The 27,937-nt window shown below is 36.7% G+C and overlaps 1 protein-coding gene across 12 annotated transcripts in view; it reads right to left on the reverse strand.

Annotated features, from left to right (window-relative positions):
- Nucleotides 1-4,759: 4,759 nt before the first annotated feature.
- COBLL1 (cordon-bleu WH2 repeat protein like 1) overlaps nucleotides 4,760-27,937 on the reverse strand; it is a 75,827-nt gene continuing 52,649 nt past the window's right edge. For all 12 annotated transcript variants that reach the window (XM_051787258.1, XM_051787248.1, XM_051787246.1 and 9 more), the window contains 9 exons: nucleotides 27,425-27,519; nucleotides 27,061-27,300; nucleotides 21,491-21,635; nucleotides 20,369-20,437; nucleotides 14,678-14,936; nucleotides 12,114-12,199; nucleotides 9,111-10,738; nucleotides 8,300-8,482; nucleotides 4,760-5,354 (listed from right to left, as the gene is read on the reverse strand). In XM_051787258.1, coding sequence (XP_051643218.1) covers nucleotides 5,268-5,354; nucleotides 8,300-8,482; nucleotides 9,111-10,738; nucleotides 12,114-12,199; nucleotides 14,678-14,936; nucleotides 20,369-20,437; nucleotides 21,491-21,635; nucleotides 27,061-27,300; nucleotides 27,425-27,519 — 2,792 coding nt within the window. In that variant the 3' untranslated portion in view covers nucleotides 4,760-5,267. The remainder of the gene's footprint in view (nucleotides 5,355-8,299; nucleotides 8,483-9,110; nucleotides 10,739-12,113; nucleotides 12,200-14,677; nucleotides 14,937-20,368; nucleotides 20,438-21,490; nucleotides 21,636-27,060; nucleotides 27,301-27,424; nucleotides 27,520-27,937) is intronic.

Here is a 27,937-nt window from a genome sequence, read left to right on the forward strand (position 1 = left end):
TTAATTAGCTTTTAGCAATTGAAGAAATTAAATAGTGTCTGCTGATGGGACCAATCATGCTGTTTAACAAAGGTGACCAATTGCAGCTCTTCCTGTATTCCATCTCCCTATTTAGTTCAAGTATTTAATTTAGAAAACTGCAATCAGCTTAATTATTTAAAATATTATTTTTACTGTATTTTTGATAATTCAGAGCTATATAAAGCCTTAGGCAACTGTGAAATAAATTCATTTTTCCTTCCTTTACCACTTCAGATTAAGTGTGATTGTAGCTATCATGTCTTACTTCTTGCTCAGGATCACACAGGGGAAAAAAAAAAAGGAAAAAGAGAGATTAAACTAACAGGCAGACACATATAGCTGAGGAGAAATAATGAAATTCTGAGTCCAGCTATAGTTGTTTTTTGTTGTTTGTTGTTTTTTTTTTTTTAACTAGAAATATATTAACCATTAGTAAGTACTCTCGTGGTTAATGTACACCAGCACTAGCACACTAAGTACACTAGTACTTGCAAATAGCCCCTGTTGGCCAGATTTATATTTTAACAGCTGTTGCAGCTGCAGGTTCTGTGGATTTAACTCTCCCTCTGCCCTGAGCTGATTGTACACTTCAATGCCTTTACTGCTCTGGATGTTCACTATCACATACCCAAGCCCAGTCTTCAATATTCCTGTTCTTTTAACTATTCTGTCACTTGTGAAGATTTTCTTGTGTATACTGTCTTTTAGCATGTTCCTGTTGCTCTGGCTATGATGATATCAATATATCACAGGCGAAGCAAGGTATGCCCTGCTGAGTACTTAGAACAACTGGTAAAACAGATGAAGAGGCTGAAGAAAACTCTATTTCTGAAAAATACATTCTAGTCTTCTCTTACATGATACGTAATGTGTCATTGTTTTGTTATGTGTATTAATAGCAACCCAACTCTCAGTAAAGAGTGGACATCAAGGGTATTGTATCAGTAGTTCTGAGAAGTATTCAAATTACTAAAGACAAACCTAAGAATTAGCTTCCCACCCTATGCCTAAACTCCTATGCCCAAACTCCTGTTTTAAGCATTGTTTGGGAATGCCCAGATACTCATGGAAAGCAATGCTTTAGAAATCACCAAGCAGATAATTTGTTGAAACAGAAGACAATTGTAACAGCTGCTATCATCAAAACAGCTACTAAAAATATACTCATTGTACAATCACAAACTGGTAACTAGTAAACACCACTGGCATTTGTGTATAATGACACTGCTGTGTTATGGGCAAAAGACTGTTCTCAAAGCTTAAAAAGTTCACAGAGAAACTTGCAACTTACATCCAAATTCAACTCTTTGGCATTCTTTTTGGCACTAGAGTTGTATCTATTTCTGTTGGGAATGATACAGCCCTTGTTATTTCCAGGTTCATATATGCACAATCACTCTGAAATAACATTACCAATACAAGTAGCTGAAATTTCCTAATAGTTTTAGTGTCCTTTTCAGATACAGTTCTTTCTCCTTTTCCCAATGCTAAGAGATTTTCTTCCATCACTATAAGAGCAAATGCAGAACATCCTGTTCTGTGCAGGATTGCATTTTCATCTTTGTGCCAATTACATGAATGGCTATCAGGAGTTATCAGGCTTTCAGAGTTAAGCTTTTAGTTTCTGGTTTGTCCCACATGCTTTGAAAGGGTACAATGTCTGTAGAACCCTTAAGGTAAAACAGAAAACATAAAACATGAGGTGAAGGGAGAAGCAGCACTGCCTATTGTTAGACACTGATAAAGAATACCAAATTCATTTAACATCTTCCAGTGGGAAACAAGTGAAATAATTCCTCAACTGATAATTTGCCTGTAGATTACTCCTTTGTGTAGAAAACAGGGGAGGAGCAGAAATATGTTTCTGGCTGTCCTCAGAGATGTGCTGATTCTCCAGATCAAAAAAAGCAGAATCCAGCACTTTGCCTTGTTGAACTTCATATGGTTGGTGATTGCCCAGTGCTCTGATTTGTCGAGGTCTCTCTTAGCTGCTTTTATGTTATATTTTCATCCTTTACCTTGTATGTATGATACAATGCCTCTTGGTCCACATCCACGTAATTTTCATGTCTTCCTTAGAGATCTTCATATTGCTTGCTAAAATAATGCTAAAATTACAAGCAGCTAGAAAAACTAGGGCAGTGATTACTGAATATATGTCCCAAAAATGGAGACATCAAGCTGTTTAACATCTTTCAGCTGCAAGTATAAGAGTTCTTGCCTTGATCTTACAACCTCTAGTCACAAGAATATTTCCAAAAGTTATCTGGCGATGCTGCCCCAGCAAAACTCTCCCTTCTGCAGGGTACATCTGTAGTCTAAATTTTATTCTTCTGTAGAATAAATAAAAAAAAGAAATCTTCTATAATAACAACTAACAAGATCTCTTTGCTTTTCTAGCCCTCCTTTACTTACAAAGCTCTGGAATGTAAACTAGATGAAGATGGCATTGTGCTACATGGATACCCGCTGCTTCTTCAAAGAACTCATAACAGGAAGTCACAGTGCAAGTCACTGGGGTCAGCTGTTTTGTTCAGACAATTACACTGACTATCACTAACTTCAATATCCTGACTTTCCTTCCTAAACATTTTGACTGCCATGCAAAAGGAAGGAGATTATAAGAAGTATGGCATAACTAATTGCCTCCTGTTGGAAGACAGTTGTGATACATGTTGTGCAAACTGTAAGTATTCTTGGGCCCAAAACCAAGTCTGTTTACTATGCATGTAAGGCATCCATAATAAAAATTTACTGCTGTCTAACCTGGGCTTGCAGTTACTAGAAACACTTACTTGAACAAACATGTCAAGTTCACCAGCAAGAGTTTCTTTAGTAGAATTTAATAAAAGAGTATTAAGAAAAAAATGAGTCTCTAAAAATACAATAGCAAGATTTAAAAATGTCTTACATACACGTGTTGGAAGAAGAGGGAAAGAGAAATTTCTGCTAAACAGTATTGCCAGCTACTAACAGAAAGTTTCATTAAAGAGTTTCATAGTGCTATAGCATGTGTAGACATTTCAGTTATCAAGCAAGTTCAGTGACACAGACAAGAAGCCTTAAAATTCAAGCGAGGTGGTTTTAGTTTAATCTCTGACACATAAGAGGATATTTACCTTCAGAAGTTCACATGAAAAGGTAGTTTATTTTTAACATATGGGACTAAGAAACATATAGTACAGTTTTGTGTTCAAACCAAAGCAAGCAACAAAGCATGGTTATTTGAACTTTGTCCAAAACAAGAATAATTGGACTCTACTGATTTGGTTGAAAAAGTGAAACATCATACCGACTTGTATTACCACAGATGGAGATTAAATTAACTTTATGAAATAACTTTGGTCACCTTGGCAGAGAATACTAAGGTTTGAGAAAAAATCTGTAAGATCCTTGCACCCAAAGGACAAGTAAGGAGACTCTTTTTGCAGTGCAGCCTCTCTCTGGCAGTTACAGATCTGCACATTGTGTAGGAACGCTTAAAACACAGACTTTAAATACCACAACGAACATAGACACTGCAACCCTGGGAGTGAGTTACAACTTTCAAGTCTGTCCTTCAAGATGCAGTGAAATCTAGAATGTAAGCCCCAGTTGGAAACTAGAAAAACCCCCACACCTCTTCTGTCTCACTGATTTCAAGTGAAGGTTGAAGTGTTCTTTCGCAGTCAGATCCTGAAACAGATCTTTTGAACTACCATGTGGGTTCCCCACCCTTGGATTAAGCCCTTGATTGGAGGCAAAACAAGGAAGAGACGGAAGTGGTAACACACATTGACAGGGGACTAAGACACAGGAGAGTAAACAGGAGAGAACAGCAGTGAACAAATGTCCATCAACCCTCTTTATGAATTTTTATTTACTAAAATGTTCCTTAAAGAGTTTCAGCATTAACACTGTTACTTGTTATCAATAATTGACTCTGTATGTGGAAAGTAATTAGACCTCTTTGAGATTATTGCACAAAAACCTGGAAGCAAACAATTAATAACCCTTTGAAATGCACATATAGATCAGTTTCTGAAATTGAGTTACAGAATGTTTCTAAAGTACAAAATATATTGTTAAAGAATAGAAATGAAATACAATTACTTTTATTTGAATCAAGTCCAGCAAGAAAATATTTTAAAATGGCAAATACCCCAGCACTTCCTGAATGCATCCATAATCTAGCTATTTTATCATGGGTGTTATCATATTTCCACTCCGTCCCCAAAATGTATAATCTTGACAAGAAATTCAAAATAGGTAAAATATAACAAAATGCATTCTCTTTTAATATATATTCCCATCTTGGTATTTAATGCTTAACCTATAAATAGACAGTCTCTGACACAAGCATGATTTGTAAGTGCGTTATTGTGCTGTTTTAAGATTAAAATATTTCACATGAATAAATCCAAAGCAGTTCATTCTTCTATTTCATTAAGTATCAAAACTGGAATTTGCATTTTATCAGTTTGTGAGTATATGCTGATGACTACTTCAATATATATGTAATTCACAAAAAGTATTGCTCATCTGAGTGCTAGGTAAATACTATATACAGATACCCAAAGAGAAATGTCATGTAGTGCTACTGTTAATAAAAGTTTTTAAGTAGTACAAAAATTTTCAATAATTTATATCCTGATTTTTTTATGTGTGTGCTACCAGGAAAAAATTACAGGAGAGTTAAAAAAAAAATAATCAAAATACATATCCCAGTTACTCTCTGCTAAAGGAACAAAACCATCTATTTTTTAGACAGATACAAAGTATTGCATTTAATTAAGATATTCTAGTAATTACAATTTTAATTTAATAAAGGAATATGGAGGCAGCATGTGGTAGATTTAAGTTCTTACAATCTGTTAAAGTAATACACAATTGAAAATTAATGATGTGATCTAGAATTCTTAGGTTGTTTCCAATCTGTAATTTCAGCATAGTGCTACATATTGTTCAGTCTTGAGGCTAAAATCAAGAATCTTTGATTCTCTTTCTATCATAAGCAAAGCTCATATGCATCTTTTCTTAAACCTTTTTAGCAGCATAGTCAGCTTTATAAAGAGGAAAAGGCAAAATATTACCATAATTTACATATGCTAATAATCTTTCCAAGGCATCAAAAGACACAGCTCGAAATCCTTATAACTGCTGACAAAAATATATTAACATACACTTGCATTTACACTTTCAAAAATTTGTAGTTAGTGTAAAGTTGGCCTATTAAGCAGTAAAGTGCAAAATATTTGGTATAATATCTACTGATTAGCTTTTGCTTCTGTGGAATACAAAGGATTAAGTCTGGCTCTTCCATTAACAGCTATGGTGTTTGATGGAGGACCAACCTGGAGGCAGGAGAGAGAAAAAAAAAAGAGAAAAAAATATTAAAGAAATATTAGCCTAACTTTCCATATTTTTCTCTCTACAGTATGTTACACAGTATTACTTCAAGGAAACAGAAATACTGTTACTTCAGTTAGCATTTTTCTCACTGCAGTCAATGACCTCCTATATGATTTCCGTAAAAAGCATATATGCTACAGAAGTGGAAATATAAGACATTACTTAAAAACATATTTTATTAAAAACATATTTTTTCCTATCTAAAAATTCCATGTATAACTACTCAAAACATGAATAATTTTTATTCCTTCTCCAGACCCAGTTGCAAAGAAATACTTGAAAAACATCACTAAACTAAACACTTTTTATTAACTATTGAATAGAGCTGATTTCTTTCTAATACTCCTTTATACCATGGTAATGTTTCTTTTATCAAGAGCAAACCATATCTTTTATGATAGACAGCAAAGGCCTGACTTTCAGTGGAGCTACATAAACCAATGATTCCAACTGGAGTTAATGGGAGCTGTGGAGGCTCCGCAGCCATGAGAACCACATACCAAAGCACAGTTTACTAAACACAATGAAAACATTCTCAAGAGAAAAAATGGTTAAAAAGAAACCTCACTTGACCCATTTTAGGTTAGTAATTACTGAGGGCCCTATTGAACAGGAAAGACCAACAACACAAAAGGCCACAGATCTCAGCACTGCATACTCACAACATATTAAGTAAAACAGAGGGTGAAAAAAAAATTAAGGAATTTGTCTAGTGGTGCCAAGATTTTATTTTTAATGATTCTCACACAGAGAGAAGCAAGCACCTGACAGACCTCTCTCACAATTCAAGTGGATCAGATTATCACTCCTTTTCCTGACTGCACTACAATACTGGAAGATACGAGGTGAATGCATTTTAAAAGTCCTTTCAATACTAAAAATCACTTTTGTGTGAAAAGGAGTTACTGATACAAAAGGTTTCATTCCTCTATCCTCCTACTGCCAGTTCTCCATATTAAACATAAAATGAGACCATGTTTTTGTTAAATTTGCCATAGGCCAAGAAACTTCTTACTGCTGTCAGACATACCTGTACCACAGCATATGTGCTCTGGGTGAGAGTGAGAAGAACAGCATGTACAATTTTATGTTTGGCAAAACTTCAGTGAGTTCTTCATTACATTTTCTTTGTGTTCCAGGGGTTTTTTTGAGGCCTGTTTCAGGTTTCTGTGCTGCAGACTGCTCTTCTTTATGGTTACAGCTTCTTCATTATTATAATTTCTCCTTAAAAAGTACAGCCCTCTCCTCACCCCAGCCTCAACACATAGTACATTGACAAAGGACATATCCCACCCATAGAAGAGAAAGGGAGGGGAAAACTGACTTCAATTACCATTTCTCTCCCTTTCCACAAGCCATTCTTGTACCTACACTGATAAAGGCTATATGAGTCAAATTTACAAGAAGGACATTTGTATTAAAAAAGAATGAATAACTAGGTAATGAAGCTTTTCCTTGTTTTCTTTCTAGTAGAAATAGTTTTCTTGAATTTTGAAAAGTACATTATGGATTTTATTTTTTAAAACAGTTACAAGCAACTGGGCCAACTGCCATGCCTATGCATATTTCCCATAGAATCATAAAGCAAAGGTGACACACTACGAAAAATGAATAAAGTTCTGTATTATTCAGAATGTAATTATGCATTGGAGGAAAAAAAAGCCTTGATGAAAATACATGCAAATGAAATCCAAACAGTATTTCTGGTAGAACAGACAGATTTGACCTCTAACTGATTCCGAACAATACAGCATTTTCTTAAATCTTATATTGTTTTTAAAGTGGCTGTAGTTAGTGACATGTAGTTAGAAGTAATACTACTTGTATTATGTACCATTTTTACTGACTAGAGATCAAAAACTACTTGAGTATGCCTGTAACTTTTCCAGGAAACTCAATCTTCCTGTTCAGTGTAGAAATCATGGGGGGCCTATAAGCCTCAGAGAGGCTGTTGCACCACTACACTGAAACAAAACCTTATGTATGAAATGTTCCAACATCTGACCATCCACTGAAAGAATTTGACCTTTGAGGGTATCAAAGACTTCCATAAAACAAACAAAAAAAAAATCCCTTGTATCTACCCACCGCGCATCATTTGTTTCTTTCAAGTTTCAAGCAGAAAAGGGAAGAGAAAAAAACTACGGAATTTCTTTAACCTTCTGCAATGGGAAATTATTTCTTAATACAGAATGCAAAATACTAATGTAAGATCGAGAAAAGTTTGTTTGAGACTATGATTGTCTGGTTGCAAATTTAAAACAGTACAGATTTTTAAAGTGTGCAATGCTTTATCCAATGAGACATTTATAGGTTAATTTTAGGAAAGAGAAAAGAAAAATTAAGCCCCAGTTTTAACCAGAGGGGGTGGGGGAAGATGGTCCTACAAGGACTGTTGACAAAACATTGAGAAATGTCTTAGTAATGATGCCAAACAGCAGCAGGAGGCTTGAAGAACATTTAAGAATTATCTGATAAAGTCTAATAAATAGGAAAATAGTCTTCAGAGCTCTGTGTTATCTGCCTGCAAAAGATTGCAGCCACTTCATGTCTAGAGTGAAGCTGCTTAGCAGTTTTCTAAAGCCATACACTCTCAAACATAAGTCAGATATTATGAAAGATATGCCTAATTGATAACCTAGAGAATTGCTTCATTTCAGAAAGATTTGATTACATTTGTACTATTTGAAAATATAGCTTTGTGTGTGCATTCACCAGTTTATTCTGGAAAATTGACCCCTCTTCCTCACCTCCTTTCCCATTGTTAAGAGACCTCCTGGTAGCACTTTGTGCCAAAGCTAACTGCTTTTAGTGTCAGGCATTAGTATGGCAATTTTGGAGGAAGTACCATGAATTCATTGTTATGGATGCAGTGATGAAAACTCACCCTTTTCAATTTGGCAGCAGCTTCTCCAGAGCGGATTGCAGCCAGCAAGCTCTGGTGGATCTGTTCTGGGTCAGAGCGCGGGAACGTCATCGCGGTTTGTCTCTTAGTGACAGGGGGTGGGTGGTCAGTGGAAGCACCTGACTGCGCCTGACTCTTCTGCTCACTATTCACATTGCTGTCTTTCTATAAAGGGACGAAGTGGGAGGAAAAAGAAACCAAAAAATTTTAATCTGAATTAGTTATAAATGGAAAACTGAGTCAACCTGGCACAAGGTGGCATAGCAAACTGCTGCCGTTCTAGTGTTTGGTTGATTCAAGATTTCAGAGACCAGCCACATTCCCACTGGAATAGCTTCTCCCTCAAATAATTATGCCAGCAAAATTTTATGCCTCCGTTCAAGTGTGTTTGTGGCATGATCACTTGAAGCCAAACTAATCACACCACTTAGAATTAAGTTTAAGAAATTAACATACAGAACCATAAGGAACAAATCATAAGCACTCCAAGCGTAATAATAGGTATACACAGGATAAATGACTATTTAATTTACAGTTCTTTAAAGCAGGGGATGCTGATTATGATAAGAAATAAATATTTCAAATCATCTGAATTATATTGTTCTCATTTTTAACATTCTCTGTATTCATGTACTTCATTATAATGCTGTGCTACTGCTGAACACCACTGGGTGTTTTCACTGTACAAATACAGCCCTTTCTGACCAGGAAGTGGTTCACAGACAAGCTTTTAGAGTGGTTGCACTAGATGGCAGTGGATCAACAGTCAACCAGTATTAGAAATAAAGTTTACCTTGTCCATTAGACTATTTTGTGGCCCCACTGTTAAGGTCTGTAAGGAAGGGCTTTTCACTTGAGGCATGGAGGTAGCTGAGGAGAATTCAGCTGCCAAAGTGGCAGAGGAGAGTTCAACAGGAAATTCCTCTCTAGGTGCCTGGTTAGTGATTGTACGCGTCTTATTGAATGATTGCGACCTTTTGACTGCAGAGGAGACAGCAAGAGCAAAAGGGGATGGTCTTGAACTGGAGTATGGCTTTGGAACTGCAAAAGTTCTTAGAGTTTTTAGGTTCAGTGGTGCTGGAGGACAGGGGGGATAAATTAAAGGTTTATTGCTTTTAACAGGAGAAGTGGAGGATTCAATGTTTTTTCCATCATCAACTTTTTCTTCATCTGCTGGAGGAGAGGAAATACTTGTTTTATGTAAAGCCAAAGAAGTCAGATCAGGTGATGAGATTTTTTTCCCCATCTCTGTATTCTTAGCTTCATTTTGAATTGAATTAGGAGCACAAATGGTACTTCTGGCAACTGCAGATGTCACATAATGACCTGAAGCTCTTCGTTGCATCTGCAGATAAAAAGAACTAGGCTTTGTTGTAGGACTTAATGCATTTGACTTGTCCTGAGTCTCAGAAGAAGCATTTGTATTATCCAGGCTTAGCATCAGTGGGACACGCTGCTTGAAAGACTCCTTTTCCATCTGGTTGCTCTCAGTAGTAATCTCAGCTCCAGAGGTCACAGTATGTTCAGAAATGCTGTTCACTCTCTGCAGCAGATCATTCGCTGCTGCAGCTTCATTTTGTGAGCCAACCTGTAAATGACCCACACTTTTTGACAGATGAGGAATTTCAGCTTGCACTATGAATTCTTTGGGGTCTTCATGCTTCAGAGAATCTTCCAAAGTAGATACCTCTTGATCCTTATGATCTGATGGAACTTCTGGTTCCCAGCTCTTCATTATTTCTAAGAATTTTGGAGGCACTATTTTATAAGTAGTCATGCCAATTTTTGGTATGTAATCCCTTGTAATTTCATTAGCAGGCTTGGGTTTAGGTCTGGTGTCCTGTCTATAAAAAGGGTGACCTTTTACAGAAAAGTCATCTGGAGTTTTTGCAGTTGTTTCTGGTAAAACAAAATTACTGCCATTTATACAGACGTGACTCTGGTCTTTTATGGGAATTATATTTCCATGGGTAACTTCTTGTGTCTCAAGATTTTGTTCTACTGACGTGTCTTCATCCCCTTGCTGTGTTCCATGCATCACTTGAAGAAGGGGGTTGTTTGTATCTGTGTTATGTTGAGAGACCAGTTCTCCGAATGTGGATGATTCAACACCCTGAGGAACAATAATTTCTTTCCGAGTAGACCTTCCCAAATTGCTATCCGAAGGACCTGTCTGGATTGCAACATCCTGAGTTTTTACTGTATCCAAGCTGCTTTGATTTGTTTTGTCATCTTGCTTTTCTGACATCAGTTGAGGATAATTCCTATGACTTACAGAGATGTCATTTTTACATGCCTGGAAGTTTGATAGTCTGTCAACTTCGAGCTTGTTATTTTCTGTAAAATCTACTGGTTTAATTTCAGCTGTCTGAAGTTCTTTCCCTTCTTCTTTTGTTGGAAGGAGTTTTGTATCGCTGTGATCTTTAAGTTAAAGAAAGATTCCAAAATTAATACAAATGCCAAAAAGATTCAATCTTCCTCCTTACATCAAGAAGCTCTGCATCTAATGTATTTAACTACAATGACTGGCTTCTCACTGACATTAAAAATTTCCTTAACACTTACTTTTAAAAGTTATTTAAAGATATAAGTATATTTGACTAATATTGCCAAATAGTAGTATTCTAATTCAGGTATTCTTCCTTAATAAACAGGCTACTGGTGCAATGCATTGACTTAATAGAAAAAACTATTCTAGAATCATTTAAAAAGTGCTAATGAATTTCAGTTGATTATATAGGCATTGGTGACTCAAGAGCTCAAGGACTATTCAATATCAATTTAGATACAGCCTTTATTTGGTTCCACACATTTGTGGCTTCTGTTCTTTAGTTTTAATGTCACATCTTATTTGTCAACTTCGCCTTATGTATTTGTACATGGAAACAACTGAAAAACATATGGACAAGAGCAATTTTTCAAAACTATTTTTCCTACTCTTTAGTTGGCCTGATAATTCAATTTTCTACCCCTGGACTAAACACGTGATCGTCTCCAAAACATGTGAATATTTGAGTCAAATTGTTTTAAACAGAATATTGGGAAAAATTAAAGTCTTCAGGAATAATCATTTGAAGTGGTTATTTTGTGGGGGGAAAAAAAGTCCTCATTTCAAGTATGTTATAAAATGGAGGATAAAATTTATATCACATATAAACAGGACTCATGCAGTGTTGTTATGATTTATAAACAGAGGTGTACTGAGTATAAAAGACTACGGAAGGCCTAATATATAAATCTGAAAATCAGTGTCACAAAAGGGTAAAATAAATCAGTCAGGTCACTAAATCCACAGAAAAATTTATGATCCATTAGATGCACAGGATGTCGTCATTTCATTTCAGATCAGCGTGTCACTTTCTTCTATTTGTGCTTAAAAATATTTGCATTTTCATGCAGAAAACTCACACTAATTTCATAAGCAAAGACCAAATGATGGTCTCTTCTTCTCTGCTGGGGTATGGTACCCATGGCACCCCATAGCAGGATAACCTTTGTGTCCAGCCTTCCCTCTCCTTGGCACTGTCCCACCCATCCCACCCTACAACAGCATAACACAGCTTTGACTACTGCTATAACAAAAATATACCAAAAATACCTGCTCCCCAAAAAAATCCCTGCATCCAATTCTTGCCACCTCATCTCAAAGAGAATACACCAAAGCTAGAGAAAGTGTAAAGAAAATAGTCTGATGATAACAATTCAAGAGTTGACTGTATTGTCATTTCTTCAAAGGAATAGAAAAGGTCTCTTCAACCTTGCTTTGAAGTATTAAAAACGAGTGGGAACTACTCACCATTGGTTTTATTTTGATCTAAAATTTTAAGCTTCTTGTCTTTTTCAACTCCAGCATCCTCACTGCTTATCTTAGTCTGTAGTCCTCTGCAAAGCCCAACAGTACATTAAATATGCTGGTATCATTCATTTCAGTAAACACGAGAAACAATGCAAGAGAACTGGCAATATTCTCCAAATACAGATGGACAAAACAGAATTGCTCTGCCAAACACTGGAATACTCAACAGAATAGATTATTTTATTTTTTATAAAACAAGAGGAAATGCTGCCATGATATTCTACCAAAATGACAAGCAGCTCCACTTGCTTCTGTGTAAGCAGATGATCAGTTTTCCTTTCTCTTCTCCCCCTCCTTTTGCTTACATGTGCAGTTTGAACAAGCCCCTTTCCAGTAACAACTCCTTTTCAGTGAAGCCACAATGGTTTTTCACTCATATAACAACATTAGTGTGAAGTGCTCTGACATCCCCCACATCTAAAACGTGCCCTTGATTTTGTCCAACACCACAATACACAGGAAGCTGCATGAGATGCTGACTGTGTATGAACACATGAACTGTGCAGTACAGACTTTTCAAAATAGTCCCTTTCCAGAAATACTTGGAGAACAGCGAAGAAACATCCACCAAACATATTACTTGCATACTAAATATTTTGCAAATGCATATAGTATCTGTTCCCCTCAGATCATGGGGGACAAGGGAACTGCACAAATGTTGAATAAGGGGAGGTGGTGGGGGTGGGGATATTAAGTCCTTGGCTTAAAAAGGTAAATGAAAAAGGCAAAAATACTTAAAATTTCTCTACACAAAGTTATTAGAACTTCCAACTTCCATCTTTGCACTTTCTGTAGTTAGAAATACTGGCATTATGAAGATTCCAATTCATTTGCCACATCAAACGCATAAGTTGTCAGAAACCAGTGCCTTGAGCTGACACATCTGCTTTGAATCATTTAAAATGATAAATTTCTCAATAACCATCCATGCACATGCTGCTTAAAGTACCAGATATACTGTAAATGTCCAATAAACCACTGAACGGGAGTGTATGCCCTCAAAATTATTGTTGGAAGAAAGTTAAAGCTTGGCCCAGCACTCTGTACTCTTGCTTATCTTCATTCCTTTTAACAGAGCTGAGGGACTGAGCTACAACTATTAGCAACAGGCTGAATTGGTCTTTTAATAGAAAAAAATATAATCAAAAACCACCAAACCCAAAAGCCACAAAGCACCACAGAGTATCATTACAGAAATTAGTGGTTTTGACTGGAATATTACACATATTTCCCTGCTTTGATCAAAGAAAGTATATCTGAAAGTAACTAGATCTTATATAAAAGATCTGAATTATCAAAAGTTTTCCAGAAATGTAATGTCAGAGAAACCCTAGTTCACATTTTGGAGTCCCTGTGATATTTCAGGAAACAACTGCCAAACTCTAAATCTGGAGCACAGTACAGGCTTAATGATACCAGGATTATAAGGCATGAAAGGCTACTGCAAATTCATCAATGGGGTGGGTAAGAAACATCCCCTGGACAACTACCCAAACTGGCCCAATAACAAAGGTCTGACAAGTTCAAGACAACTTATTAGATCCCCATAGAGGAGACACACCTAAGCAACTGGGACAATATTTGTCAGGACAGAGCATCAAAGATTTTTGCAAAGTCACATTTGGCCTTGGACTGACGAAAAAGTCCCTACAGATACAAGTCAAAGCTCTCCTTACTGCCTTGAAAGTTCTTCACTACTAGGGCAGTCACATTTTGGCTTCAGTACAATAATTGAAATACTTCTTTCAATTTAATTTGGGAACAGTAGCCAGTTTAGTTGCCCCAGGGAACAGAGAAACAGTGAATTACATTAACACAATGGGACTTCTCTGGACAATCAACATTTATTTCAAGCAGGCACTAACTCATGTTGGGAACCTGCTGAGTCAGGTACTTTAACAAACATGCTGAAGGGCAAAGGTATAGCATCAACATAAGGGGAAAAAAGCGGTTAAGGAAACTAATGTGTTTATTCTTTAAAAAAGCAGAATTAACTTGTTTTCCTGAGAGCAAATGGATTGAGACAGGTCAAGACAACATATAAGGAAAAGAAAAAATAAAAATTAAAGCCAAAAAAGATGCAAGCAATAGATAACCATGCCCCAAAAACCAGAAATGGCTGATCTACCCGTTTTTCCCCATCTGTAAGAAAGAATTTGTGTATTTTTATTTAAGTAATCAATCTCAATTTTTTTCGCAGCATACTGCTGTAATAAATAGAGTATTTTAGAGCTGGGTTCAGCTTTTCTGGGGTCCAGCTGTTTGAGTAGTAAGGAAAGGGAGGCTTAAACAGAATAGCCTACAGAACACTTCATTGTCATTTTTGTTGAAAAGTTTCATGAATTACTGTGCACAGAAGAGTGCTGCAATGAAAGCTAAGCATATTAAAGCTCATCCCTCTCACAATTCTCTATTCTGTGCTCCACAATAAAACAGCACTGCGTTTTATTTGCCTCCCCCATCGCCTCCCCAATGCTCCTTTCTTTGTCACAAAACGTACTTACTTGCCATCTGTGCTCATATTTTCTTGTTTTTCTTCCTTGAAGCTTTGTGAGTTGTCTAAGGAAACACTGCCAGGAACAGGAGTTGATGGAGCAGGATCATTTTTTTCATTTTCCAGTGGTACCTCAGCAGAGCTGAAGGCTACAGTAACCTCTCCTGTCCTGAGAGAGGTATTGGTACTTTCACTCTTCTCTTGCTGTTGCACACTTATCTCGTCCCTTTCATCAATTTCTTCCAGGTTGTGTTCTGAGTTCCGTACACCTACACTCAAAAAAGAAAACAAAAAAAAGCAAAAAAACCCAAAACCCAACAAAACCCCAAACAGCCCACAGCTCTCAATGCAGGGCATAGATACAAAAGGACTGTTGAAGGCAGCCTAATTAGTTTGAAGAGGGAAAATTGACTTTTTTCATAATTCAGGTAAGATAAAAAAAAAAAGAAGGAGGGGAAAAAAAGAAGAAAAAAAAAGAGAGACCCATTCAGACTTTCAACTTCACAGTATTCTCTGGCTCTTTCCAATTTTCTCTTTTTACACATCCGGTTTTGCATCTGTAACTATTGTATAACATTTTCCTTGCTTAACCCAAGTACTGGATTAAGATACATGAAAATATATTTAACATTCTCATAATCCCAAATTTCATGGGGGCAGACAGTTTCATTTCCCCAGATTTCTTGTACTTCTATTACCTCTCCAGTGAGTTTTAAAACACATAGTTTCTCTATAATAGAGTAGGAATGTTGAAGAACTAAAGAGCAACCCAAATATCAGTGTTGCCCATGGTTTGAACAAGTTTCATCGTCACTATCAAAAATTTCCCATAACCATCCTAAGTGTATTAAAACATAGTTGGAAGTGTCTTGTGCAGCGTCTCATGTTACAGTAGGAAAAAAAATTCATAGAAAAGTGTTAATCCATAAAAATACTGACATTTTGCAGCCAGAGCACAGTTAAACGAAAAGGTTTAGTTACTGGATTAGGACACACGTAAATCAGCGTACTTGAAGTTGGACTAATAAATGCACCTATTTTGATTTCCGGAAGGATTAACCATCACTAGCTTTACTTGCCTGCCAGCAATGTATTCCTGTCACAAGATGATGATTCACATTTATCAAATATTAGCAAGTACACCATTCAGTAAACCTCTTGGCTTTTAAACTTGCATTCTATATACAAAGATAGTAATTCCATCCATATAGTGCAATATGGTGCTGTGGAAGACTAACGGGAACAACTGAGTGTGTTTTGCCTGACCTGTCAGCTTTGGGTGCACTGATACTTGTCAGGTACAGGCTTTGCACTTGGGCAGTTATGTTTCAAACTTTTCTAAGTAGTATCAGTAAATTTCCAAGTGTGAACCAAGCCAACAATCGAAACAAAAAGCAAGGAATACTGGAAAGTCGCACATCCCAGAGTACAAAAAAATCTTAGACTGACTTTTTTTTGTAGTGGCTAAGATCCCAGTACTTCTTGAGAAGTACACTGTTATAGAAAAGTAATAAGAGGACAGTCTATATTGAAGAAAGGCTCAGTACAGAACAGAAACTTTGATTTTCCCAATAGGGTCATTAATTAAGAGGTCAGTAATACCAAAGTTACTCATTCACTGTTGCAGAGCAACTACAAAAGCCAAACACTTCACCATTTAATTCTTGGTATTATATTGCGTTTTTGTAATAATGCTTTGTAGTTACACATTAAGCAATGTGATCAACATGCGCCATAGTGCTGAATGCAGAGGTGATTTAGATCCCCAGGGAAAGAAAGGCAGGACTGTAAAGTGGTGCACGTGAGCTCCTTCCATGTGGTTTCAACACAGATACATACAAATATGCCACACTGGTATTACAGGGACTCCTAAGAATTTACTAGTCACGAGGGCCTTTTCTCCCTCTTACCTGCTGACAACCCCTTTCATCTCCACCTAGGGAAAAGTCATACCCAGCAGTCTCATACTTAAGGAGATCATTTTATTGATGGCAGCATCACTTTATGTGTGCAGCAATAAATATATATATATCAGAATGCACAACAAAGCATAAGAGAAGGTGAGCAAACATCAAACCTGCTGAGACTATTCCACAGCCCATAACTGGCTCTCAGGAATACTGTCTCCTTCGCTGGTGAGAACTATTATGCCATGGGCCTGAGCCATCACCACCCACAGGAACAAAGACTATAATTTTCAGTCTAAATACTCTATGGAAACCTGAATTATACAAACAAAGCACAGCCAGGACTTTTGACAAGAGAAATGGAAGCATTCTCAAGTTGCTATGGCTTTGTGCCCAGGCACTGTTGTCATCTCTCTGCTGCTTTCCCTCTGGAGAGGAGTGTAACAAAGGCTCAGTTGTATCTATACTCATGGGATGGAAACTTTGCTTGGGTTGGTAGGAGACATTCCTGACATTCCTACTATATGAAATTCTGTTCTTTGCTGTGCTAGAAACACTTCCAAGCTTTGGAGTGGACTAACCTGACCTACAAATGGATAATACCAAACAAAACCAACCCTCACACTTTTTCCAAAGTGCTCTACTTCATTTGCCGGTATTAGATCAGCCTGGCTTGCTAGTGGGTTTTCATCTATTACTGGATCTCATTCCAGGCCTGGGTCACCACTGCTGCAGCAGAATAAAGTCTGAATGCATTTGATACACAAATAACATTTAACCACCATCCTTCACATACATCATGCAGTTAATTCCCCCAGGGGAGCAGTTCAGATTTTGACTTGTTTCCAAACCCTCAGCTTTTATATGCAACATATCGCTAGGAAGAACTTACAGCAATACTGGTTACACACTGTTGCCTTATTGCTTATACACTCTATATGTAGTTTCATATGCAATATATATTGCATTTGTATCTGCATATAGTTTGTCCTCTCTGAACGTTTGTCATTGGGTTTTAATTAGCCCTAAAACAACATTGTTAAAGCCTCCACTGTGACACTGACAATATACCTGATGAGATGACTGACATACCAACTGCAAGTCTCCTTTGAGTAGTAAGAACACTCTTTGCCTTGCAGAGAACAGGCTGCTGCTGCTCTGTGAGCTGTTATGCTCATAAGCACCGAAGCCGGAAAGCCTGACTACATCATGCAAATCTGCTCTTGACTCCATAGCCCTTAACAAGGTTCTTAAGAGATACTGTAACCAATAGGATTATAGCAAGGGATTTGTTTGATGGAAAGTTATTTAAAAATCTGTAATTTCAAAATATTTTTTAACACCATTTTCCCTTCTTCCCTGGAAAAAAAAAAAGACTAAGCATGAATTAAATTTTGGGAAGGGGAACAAAAGTCATAATGGAGAAAGAGAACTGTTGTTTATAATCCCAAATGTTCTAATTAATTATCTGTCAAGGTTTATTCTAGTAGATGTGTGCCTTCAAACTATTTTTGTCAAGATACAGGCTTTTTACACCATGGGAAAGCTGTCATTTCACAACAGCCTATTCCATATTATATAGCTTCACTTAATGTATATGTGTCTAAATAGTGCATAGCTAATAGACACCAAACTGAATATTTGTAATGGTTCATTTTAGGGCAGAAGGTAATACTGTATTTGCAGCTTAGTTTTTTTTTTTTGCTTATTTGCAGAAGTAGCAATGGATAAGAGAACTACTTTGGAATGCCAGTCACAGCCAAACAAAAGCTCACAATGCTTCCCAGAAGCCCAACAATTAAAGCAGTATTAATCCAAATGGAAGGAACTGCAGGCTTTTTGTAAAGTTAAAATTATGTCCAACTTGACAATTAAAGAGATATTGAACTACTTTATCCATTTAAAACAATATGCAACTGTGTATAATTTTCAGACCAGGCACGGGACAAGTGTACTGCAGCTGATTGTGCCACAGGTTAATATGGCTTTTACAGCAGGAGGGGCTTTGCTAAAAGGACCCTTTATACATAGGCCTCAGGACAGTTTCAGAGATGCCACCAGAGAGCAGCAGTATCCCATGATAAAAAGAAAAAAGAGGCAATGAAACTGTGCTATGTGACTTGTATCTACATTTAAAAAAACTGCACTACGTTAAGTGTTCAGCAAAGGCCTTTGCATGAAGACAGCAGGAGAACTAGAGAATGACGCCTATCACTAACTGCAGAGGTAAATCCTAGGGCTCAACACAGACTGTTTAAGCCCAGTGAAGATAACTACATTTTTCTATTTCTTTCCATTACAGCTTAAATTGGAATATTTAATTACAGAACTCGAATGCCTCAAGTAGATGTTCCTAAATCTACGGAAAAACAAACAGCCATTACTATGAAGGTCAGGGCTGTTTATTTACATAGCACTGGAACATTACAGTGACAGGAACTGCAGAAATTCTAGCACAGATTTATAATCTTAAGGTAGAAAAAAGTACAAGAAAACCAAAAAACTTAATTTTAAATCACAGTATGATAACCTTGCTTATCGTCTTAGACCCATTGCATGTAGATAAACAGTTTCCAACACAGAAAATTAAGAAATAATAAACATAATAAACATAACTCACTTAGAATTGATTACTCTCCTTCATCTGCTACAACTAGGAAAAGGAAAGGTTACAGCTTCATTACATCTTCAGCCTCAGACTGCACAGTATAGGTTCATACTCTCACATATTACGTTATCTATTCTTTCTATTTAATGTCTTTTCTGACAATTTAAATAAATTGCCCTAAACACAAACCAAGTCCAACTTTACTGATTACTGATCTTCATTTTTTATCCTTTGCCAGAGACCTAGCATCCTAGCAGGTGACTTTTTCAGCTTTTGTGGTACATTTGTGTTTTCTTGGTCCAACCAATTTGACTGGTACACTGGTATCCTGAATAAAACAGCTGGAGAACTAGCACAGAAACTGAGTGTTTATCCTCATATAATGCCAGTGGCACTCTACAGGCTTAGCATTTATAGATTTCATTCTTAGTGTAATGCACTGAAGAGTGATTTTTCCAAACTGCACTGGTACTGATTATTCTAAAAGTTTTTAAAAATTTTAGAAGACTTTTAGATGCTGTACCCAGTACCTGAACCCTACAGTCTGGTGCTTACAAACAAAAGTACTTCACAGCACAAACTGCCTAAATTAAAAAAGCATTATGTTCAGCAGCTAAATAATTGTATTTTAAACAGCTATACTTTATCACATTTTTTCCATAACACCCAACAAATAATGTACGAACAGTTATTTATGCATTCAGTTTATATTTAAAACTTATGTTTTCAAAGGCTGTTCAGATGACAACCAAAAGGTGGGTGCAGATTTGCTCCTGCCCCAGGTTACACAGGTCAAGGGCAGCATAAGGCAGGGTTCTAAAACCAAGACTGGGCTTTAGCTTTTGGAAGATTTGTTATGAGGTACAAAAAAATCATATAAATTATGTCTAGTTCTTCTCTACAACTTGTGAGGGAGGTGGAAAAACAGGGATAATGTTTAGTTTATTAAATGTAAAGCACAGATACCAGTACAAAATATATTGTATGTGTTTCTGTAGACATTAAAAGTAAAACATCTTTATTTTAGAAAGCCATATTTGTACTTCAAGGGAAAAGTTAATTGATCTGAAGAATTAAAATTAGTTCTATTCTTATTACACATCTGCACTATAGTAATTTATTGCTATGAATTATCATAACTTGCTATGAAGTAGATTTTGTCAATGTTTTTGGAAAAAGAACCAACCTGTTTCAGGCTGCATTTCGGTGGTTCTTCCTTCCACTTGAGTGGAGGCCGATTCTGTTGTCTCCATTACTGCAAAAAGTGAAGCAACGACCTCTTTTTATTTCCTCTCAATTTCTGCACCAACAAAAGTTCTAGATAAATGGTTAGATTATGGTCTTACAGACTACTGAGTTCTTCAAGAAATACATCTTCTTTTAAGTAACTATTGCACAATGTCACATTTTCCAGATATTTTAATCTCAACTCTTTGGTATTTTTGAACCAGAGAATTGAATTTTTGATCAAACAGAAGAATCACAAAAAAAAATATAAAACTTATCTCTAAGATTTTTCTTGTCAGTCCATTTCCTGTTATACCCTCTCTGACACAGAGAAGCTAATCTTTTCTCCCCACCCCAAGCAGTCCATCTGAACAACACAAACACAATTCTATACTTAACCGAACTATAATTAATTTGACATTGTCTGTGTTTTCCTGATCTGCGTGCTCTAAATACCTGCCTTTCTCACACTTGTGGGAAAATAACAGAAGACTGGTGAGGAGGACTGTAAACACGCTCAAGTGATTTGCAGCAGGGGTGCAAAAAACCACATATATGATACTAATTGTTGTTTAGTCTTGTGTGTTTGACAAGCAGAACACCTGCGTTTAGATAACATAGGCCTGCGATAGATTCACAAGGCACCTTATCGAACATGCTGGAGATCCCTGCCCTGCTGTGGGAAAGATCAAAGCACAGTGGTTGGTAAACTCCTCCTGTGCAAACCCCTGACACAGAGGGAAAACAGTAGGTTTGTCAGTCCCCTCGCACAGACCGAGCTCTGCGTCCCTGCTCGGGTGCCTCTGCCCAGGTGTGGCTTTGAGGTTTCCCCTGTTGGTGAGGAAACAAAAATTAATTTACCCTTTACATCTGCAGTTCTGTGGTTGCTCCTGTGTCCTTCCTGTGCCAGTTCACCCACACTACGTGAGCCAGTCCCATAAACCAGCTCCTTACCACATGAAGAGGTTTGGCACTCATATTTTAACTTGAAATTCTTGTCTCCTAAGGTGGCATTGCTTTAATGTTTAGCCAAACAGCTATACTTTCTGTTGCCTTCCAATTAAACAGCAAAAAAGATTACCAGGCTCATTACTGCTTTCACTTTGATCTTCTGGTGCTCTGGAGGGTGGTGAGGGTGCCTTGCGCTTCATCCTCCTTAGAGAGGAGTTCACGGAAGCAGTGTCACTGAGCGGCAGGGAACCTTTCCGTACTAATCCTGGAGGGGCCTGGGAAGGGAGACAGGGGAGGAAGATTATTAGCAATCAATGAAAAACAGCAAAATAGCTTTAGTAATTATTCTCCAGAAGTATTTATAATATACATTTGGGAAAGAGAGAATATATATCTATTATCAAACGTATTATGTTTTTCATCTTAATTCCTCCAAGGAGTTGTTTAAAAAAAAAAAAAAATTTCTACAGTAATTGAATATATTCACAGAGGTGCAACATAGATCAGTGAAAGAAAATCAGTTGTTACATTTAGTATAAATGAGAACTTGAATTCTTTTATGCCCATAGGCTATTCTACAAATCCAAAAAAATTCTTTTCTAAAAGTAGCTAAAATCATTGTAGAAAGTAGCTTCACCTACACCCCACTGCAATGACAGAATGCAATGTTTCCTTCTCCATTCCTTCAACAGCAGTCCTAACTGGGCTGTATACTCAATTATTAGAAATTTATTTCCCTCTTTGAAATACTTGAACTTTCATAGAAATTTTTGGAATGCCCAATTTCAAAACTCATATTGGGAAGTACAACCGTCTTATAATACTTATCAAAGTTAAATTTTAATAAGTTGCAAAACAATAATTATAGTACCTACTGATGTTGTAGTGTAGTAATGTCCTCTCTATTGTAGCAAAAGTAAAAAAGTTCTTAATTCATAAATAATCAAAACCATTAAAAACGGACAAAGGATACCTGTTAAAGACCTTATATTTTTATGATATAGCAGCCCAACTGCATATTAAGTTGTTTTAAAAACACATTCTGTCTCAAAGACAGTGGTTGTAAATTTGTTTGCCATTCTTAATTGCAATTTGCCCTATGCTGAAGAAACCTTCTATATCCACATCTATTACAATGACAATGTTCAGGATTCCCAGCAATAAAGGAATGCATTTTGCACTAGACACAGCTGTCTTTTTCTGTAGTAATTCTAATCTCTATCACTTTCTACTCAACAATATGATAAAATTCAGCAGTAACACTCATTTCTGGCTAGAAGGATCCACACAGCTACTGGATGGGGTTTCATCTTCAGAGAATTTCTCTGTGCTTCAATTAACTAGCCCACTTCACAAAGCACAATATCGAGGAACAGAGATGGTATAAAAACACCTACAAATTCTTGTTTCACTGGCAATCCTTTTGAAAGCATCACAGACAAGAGAACTGTTGACAGTGTTAATTTCCATGGAATAAGATGCTAATATTTAGAAAGCTACCACTGAACAAATACATATCCTACAGTAAGCAGGATATTAAAGAGCAAAAGCTAGAGTATTTGATTGTACACAATCAAATCTATAAAGAAAATTATTCACAAGAGAAAAGATACTGGCACAAGATGTCTGTCAGGCAGTGTTTGGCAGCTCCTGTTAGATCTCAATAGAATACTTGAATGAATAAACTGGAATGATGAAAACTATCCTCTGAGCCACCCTGGGCACGCTCGGTCATTTGATTTGTCCCATCTTGATACCAGGTATGAGAGATCCATAGATATTTTACTGCACTGTAAGGAGCAACACTGTCCACAACATTCGCACAATTCCTCCAGATATCACTCCAAAAAAAACAATCACTTGCCAAAGCAAGCAACTCAAACCTTTTACAGCAAAGCAGAATCAGGGCTTTAAAGAGAAAAAAGACAAAGCACAAGGTGAAATGTTCTTTTAAGAACACCAGAGGATAGGGACATACTTTACTCCTAATTAAAAATACTTGCATGCTTGAATAGTCTTTAAACAAGTCAGTTTCTTGATTAAAATGTCACACAACAAAAATCACTTTACACTTTTATAGTTTCGTATTCACAGTTCCCAAATAGTTCTTAAAAAGGAAAAACAATTAATATTCAGCCTTTGAATTTATTCAGGAGATGATGTCAAATACAATATCATTTCCCCAAATGAGGGGTTTTTTTTTGCTAAGGTACTTCCTCCTTGCGTTTGGGCAGTTCTATTTGTCTCCTCTCTGGTAGCTGCTGGCTGCAGCCCCTCTGTTCTGCACAAAGACACGTTTCTCTGCTCAAAGGTCTCACCCTCGTCTGCTTCACACAGGCTCCCTCAGCTGACTCGGCTGGCTCAGAGCTCTGCGCACACTCGCTCAGCCAAACAGATGTCACCAGAGTTCCCTTCTGCACAGAATGAGTGGGGGGGGGGGGGGAGGGAATAATGTTCTCAGCATAAGAGCACAAATGCTACTAGAAGATTTTTATAAGCCTTTCTACTGCCCTTTGCATCCAAAGAAACAAACGACTTGCAAAGAGAGATTTCAAGAAAGAACTAAATGTTCCAGTTGAGGTTCGAGTGCTGAACAGATTTTCTCAGGAATTATTCAACATATGAATATTAAGAGCTTTCAAATCCTAACAAAGGCTGTAATGTGAAAATAGTACTTCAAGCAGATGGAAAAAAATTAAAATAATGTTATTAAGACATATCTGACAAAGTTGTGGAATATATACATCTGGGTATTCATGTGTCATACCAACTGCCAATGATAACCAATGCTTTATCAGTTACATTTAAATTAAAATTCTTTTTAGAATCATTAAACTAATTAACTATGCTTGTGCAGAAACACCAGTGAACACTGTCATAACTTCCACAACATATGCCAGAGTTCTACTTTTAACACTGTACACCCTCCTCATCCTGGAACAAGCAAGGGTGAATATGAAACTTTTTAGTCTCAAATATGTACAGACAAATTTGGCACCAAATGCCACACTACCCCAAGCAGAGACTTGTACATATCAGTGCTTCCCAAGTTCTAGCCTCTGTAAGCAGTGGCAGACGTGGTGCCTTGCCCTTCTTAGCAATTCAAAAAACAAGTAAAGGTATTTAAGCCATAATAATTTTGCAGCTGGAATAGAAGAAAACGTAAGTATTTGGGAAAGAATATAGGAGTAGCAGAGCATTTCAGTGTGCTGGAAACCTTACCTCACATACCACCAGTACCTACCTCTTTTGCTCCATACATATCTTAGTTTAACAGAGGACATACAGGCAACTGTATCATGTAGGGATATCAAAGCACATTGCTAGCCATATTGCTAGTATTTCTTTCTCCCCTTTGTACAAGTATGCAGGCAAATGGATGTCCAAGGTGCAAGAGCAAAAAAATGTATTTGCTCCTACATTGAGTGTATTCATGCTCTCAGTTTCTATTACATGACTTAAGCTTCCCAAAATAATTAAGCTTAGACAAAGTACTACAGAGGAAGTAATATACCTCTGATCTATTGGAAAGAAAGTACATACAGAATTTATTTGGAGCAACTCAGCTGGTGATATTCTGTCCAAACACACGATATTACTATTATCACCTAGGATTTATCTGCATCCTTGCTGGTACAGAGGCAAATACAATAAAGGGACAAGGTTATGTATTTGATGTACTGAAAAGTGGATGCATGCAACATTTAACCACCAATTCTGAAACATCTCAGAATAATAGCAAATGATTCTCATGCAAACTTCAGTACAGGTAGTCCTGAGCATTGTCTTCTCCGAGGTAGCCCTGACTCTACTCAAAACCTCCCTGATGTCCATCGTACTCACTGCATCACTGCCCAACTTTTCCTTTAAAGGGTTGACCATGAAGTTGAAGGCAAGAAAGGTTCTGGCTTAATTTTTCAAGCATGGAACTCATCCCTCCCAGAAATCCTAACTAAGCTATTCTGTGACAGTGGCTAAAAAAAATCTTTTCAGAAGTACTTTATTGTTTAGCTGGTTCCCATCCTTTCCCTATTCTCCCATCGTCTCCCTTCCCTTTCTTTTCCAATAGGTAGACTGGAGATTTAAATTTTTTTAGGGTTAGGGTTGTGTAAATGGACCACTCTTGTGCTGCAGAAAGGTCTCTGGAAATGTCTCAGCACTCTTTCAAGGAGCAGCTTTATTCTCCAAGGAAGTATCTTATAGGATCCCTCTCAAGAGTTCCCTTAACAAGTTGAGCAATATGTACCATTCAGTCCAAATTCATTAATTAGATGATATTTACTGGAAAGTGGATACTAAAAGACAAAATATTTTATTTGAATTAATTCAAAACACAGAGCACATTTAAATCCCAAGCTCTGTGTTTTCTGATAAATCACTGTGCAATCAAGTCAGAATGAAACAGAAGTCACCTTAGAAGTCTTTGGCATGCATTTCCTAAGGGGGCTGCACAAAGTAGTACAAAACAGAAAATCTGCACAAAAATATAATTTGTTCTGTCCTCTCTTTGTGAGCTATTCAACTTCAGCCAAATCACTTCAGATGAGTAAGAAATGTCAGTACAAAATAATAAATCTAAGCAATTTTTTGAGTGACAGTCAAGCAGTCATACGTTACTTTCAGACATAATAGGATATTAATCATTTAAAACATGTTGACATTAATAAATTATTTTCAAAAAATTTGAATTCAATTAAAAGACAAACATAGTGAGGTAAAAAAAGATCATTATTTTATTCTCTCCCCCAGGTTCCTTTTATTAAAATTCAGAAAGAAACCTTTGTCTTCTTCAAATGATAAATGATAAAGCTTTTCAGCAAGACACAATACACAAAGACAGAACTTCTGTTAAACAGTGCTCTCTTGTGGTTCTGTGCATCAGTGAAAGACTAAATCATTGTATAAAGATAAAGGAAGTCACAGTCTGAAATTTGTCTCCAAGTCTAACTCAAAATTAATCCCTCAGACTTGTATTTTAGTTCTGCATTTAATTTTTGTAGCATGCCAATAACCTCACATCAAAAAACAACCTTTAACTGTATTTACAGCAAAATATAAAATAAATTAAAAAAAAAAATCAAAAAAATGTTAACCTTGCGCAATGCCAGGATAACAGTTAATGCCTCAATTCCACCAAATCTATTGGCAGAATTTCTTCAAGTCATGGGATATATAGGTTACTTAAATATGTAGCCCACATCTCATAGCTTCAATAAAATACAGCCCTATTTGATTAAAATAAAAACCTTACTTTGACTTGTTGGGAGCACAACAATGTTTAGACTGCTCCTCAAGATGCCCACCTTTTTCTAGCAATGTAAAGAACAAACTACTTATTATCCCATGTAACTAAAACATTAAAAATTAATAGAAATATCACAACATCAATTACTAGATATGATAAAGCAAGATAATGTTCTCACATGTAAGTATATGAGAACAAAAGAACAAAAAGGTGCTTACAAGACCAACTTATACAAGAAGTTGGTTTTACCTTTTCAAAATACAGCAGCTATTTTGGATCTGAAGTTTAAAAGCAATGCATCTTTCAATTTCTATAGTTATTTTCAAGCTAAAATTTTTAAAAGCAAATATACTTTTATTTCCTATTTATTTTGAGCCTCATCATATACTAACAACAGGGCTGTCAGGATTATTATGTCTATACCTATGAAGAGAAGTGAAGGAAATGTAACTAACCTGTGCATTCCTATCAAAGCTGTTGGATTTCACAATATCAGGTGCAGGTCTGACTTGGGCTTGTGAGAGTTCCTGGGGAGCACTCTGGGAGTTTGGCATAGGTGGCAAAGGAGCTCTCCGTTTCTTCGGCATTTCTGATGGCAGAGTGTTTGAATCATACTGCTTGTTGACAGTGTTAGATCTAGTGATAGATGCTGGCCTTGGCTTGCTCATCAATGGAGTTGCTGGGGCACTGGCAGCCTTGAAGTGCGGGAAATAAAAAGAAATCCAAGTTGCATATACTTTCTGGAAAACAATCAACAGTACTGATTGTTCAATATGAACATGTTTCTAGAAATTTTGCTGATACAAAGTTACACCTTACTTGGTCTCTTTTCTTCTTGTTTCGTTGAAAAAAGCTGAAAAATCCTTTGTTTTCTTTCTCCTTCAGAACATCTATGTTTTCAGATTGGTAGGAGTCTAAAATAGAAAACAAGAGTTCTACATGTTATTTCATGTGGATATTATTTCTCCTGATTCTTCCTATTTCACTGAGTCATAAACCTCCTGCAGTGATACACAAAACTCATCATAAATCACCTATACTAATATTTTTTCTAGGTGCTTCAAAATGAAGAGATCTCCCACCATCCATGTTCCTCCTGTCCTTCTCAGAACTCAGGTCAGATGAGTTTCAGTAGCTCTTAATACCCCTAGCACTTACTCCAGCCCATCCCACTTGTCATATGTTATGGTTCATACAACAAAGGCTGTAAAAGGGAAAAAGAGCACAGTCTTTTCAGTCCTCCATTCCTGACAGCCTAAATTCCTGGCAAAGTGTCAAGTGGGACAACCCAGGCCCCAGCCTGCACATGGTGTGAGTATGGAGAAAGATCAC

This window comes from Manacus candei, unplaced genomic scaffold, assembly GCF_025592945.1.
Source record: "Manacus candei isolate 608988 ecotype Guabito, Panama unplaced genomic scaffold, ASM2559294v1 h1tg000023l, whole genome shotgun sequence".
In the NCBI taxonomy this organism is placed as follows: domain Eukaryota; kingdom Metazoa; phylum Chordata; class Aves; order Passeriformes; family Pipridae; genus Manacus; species Manacus candei.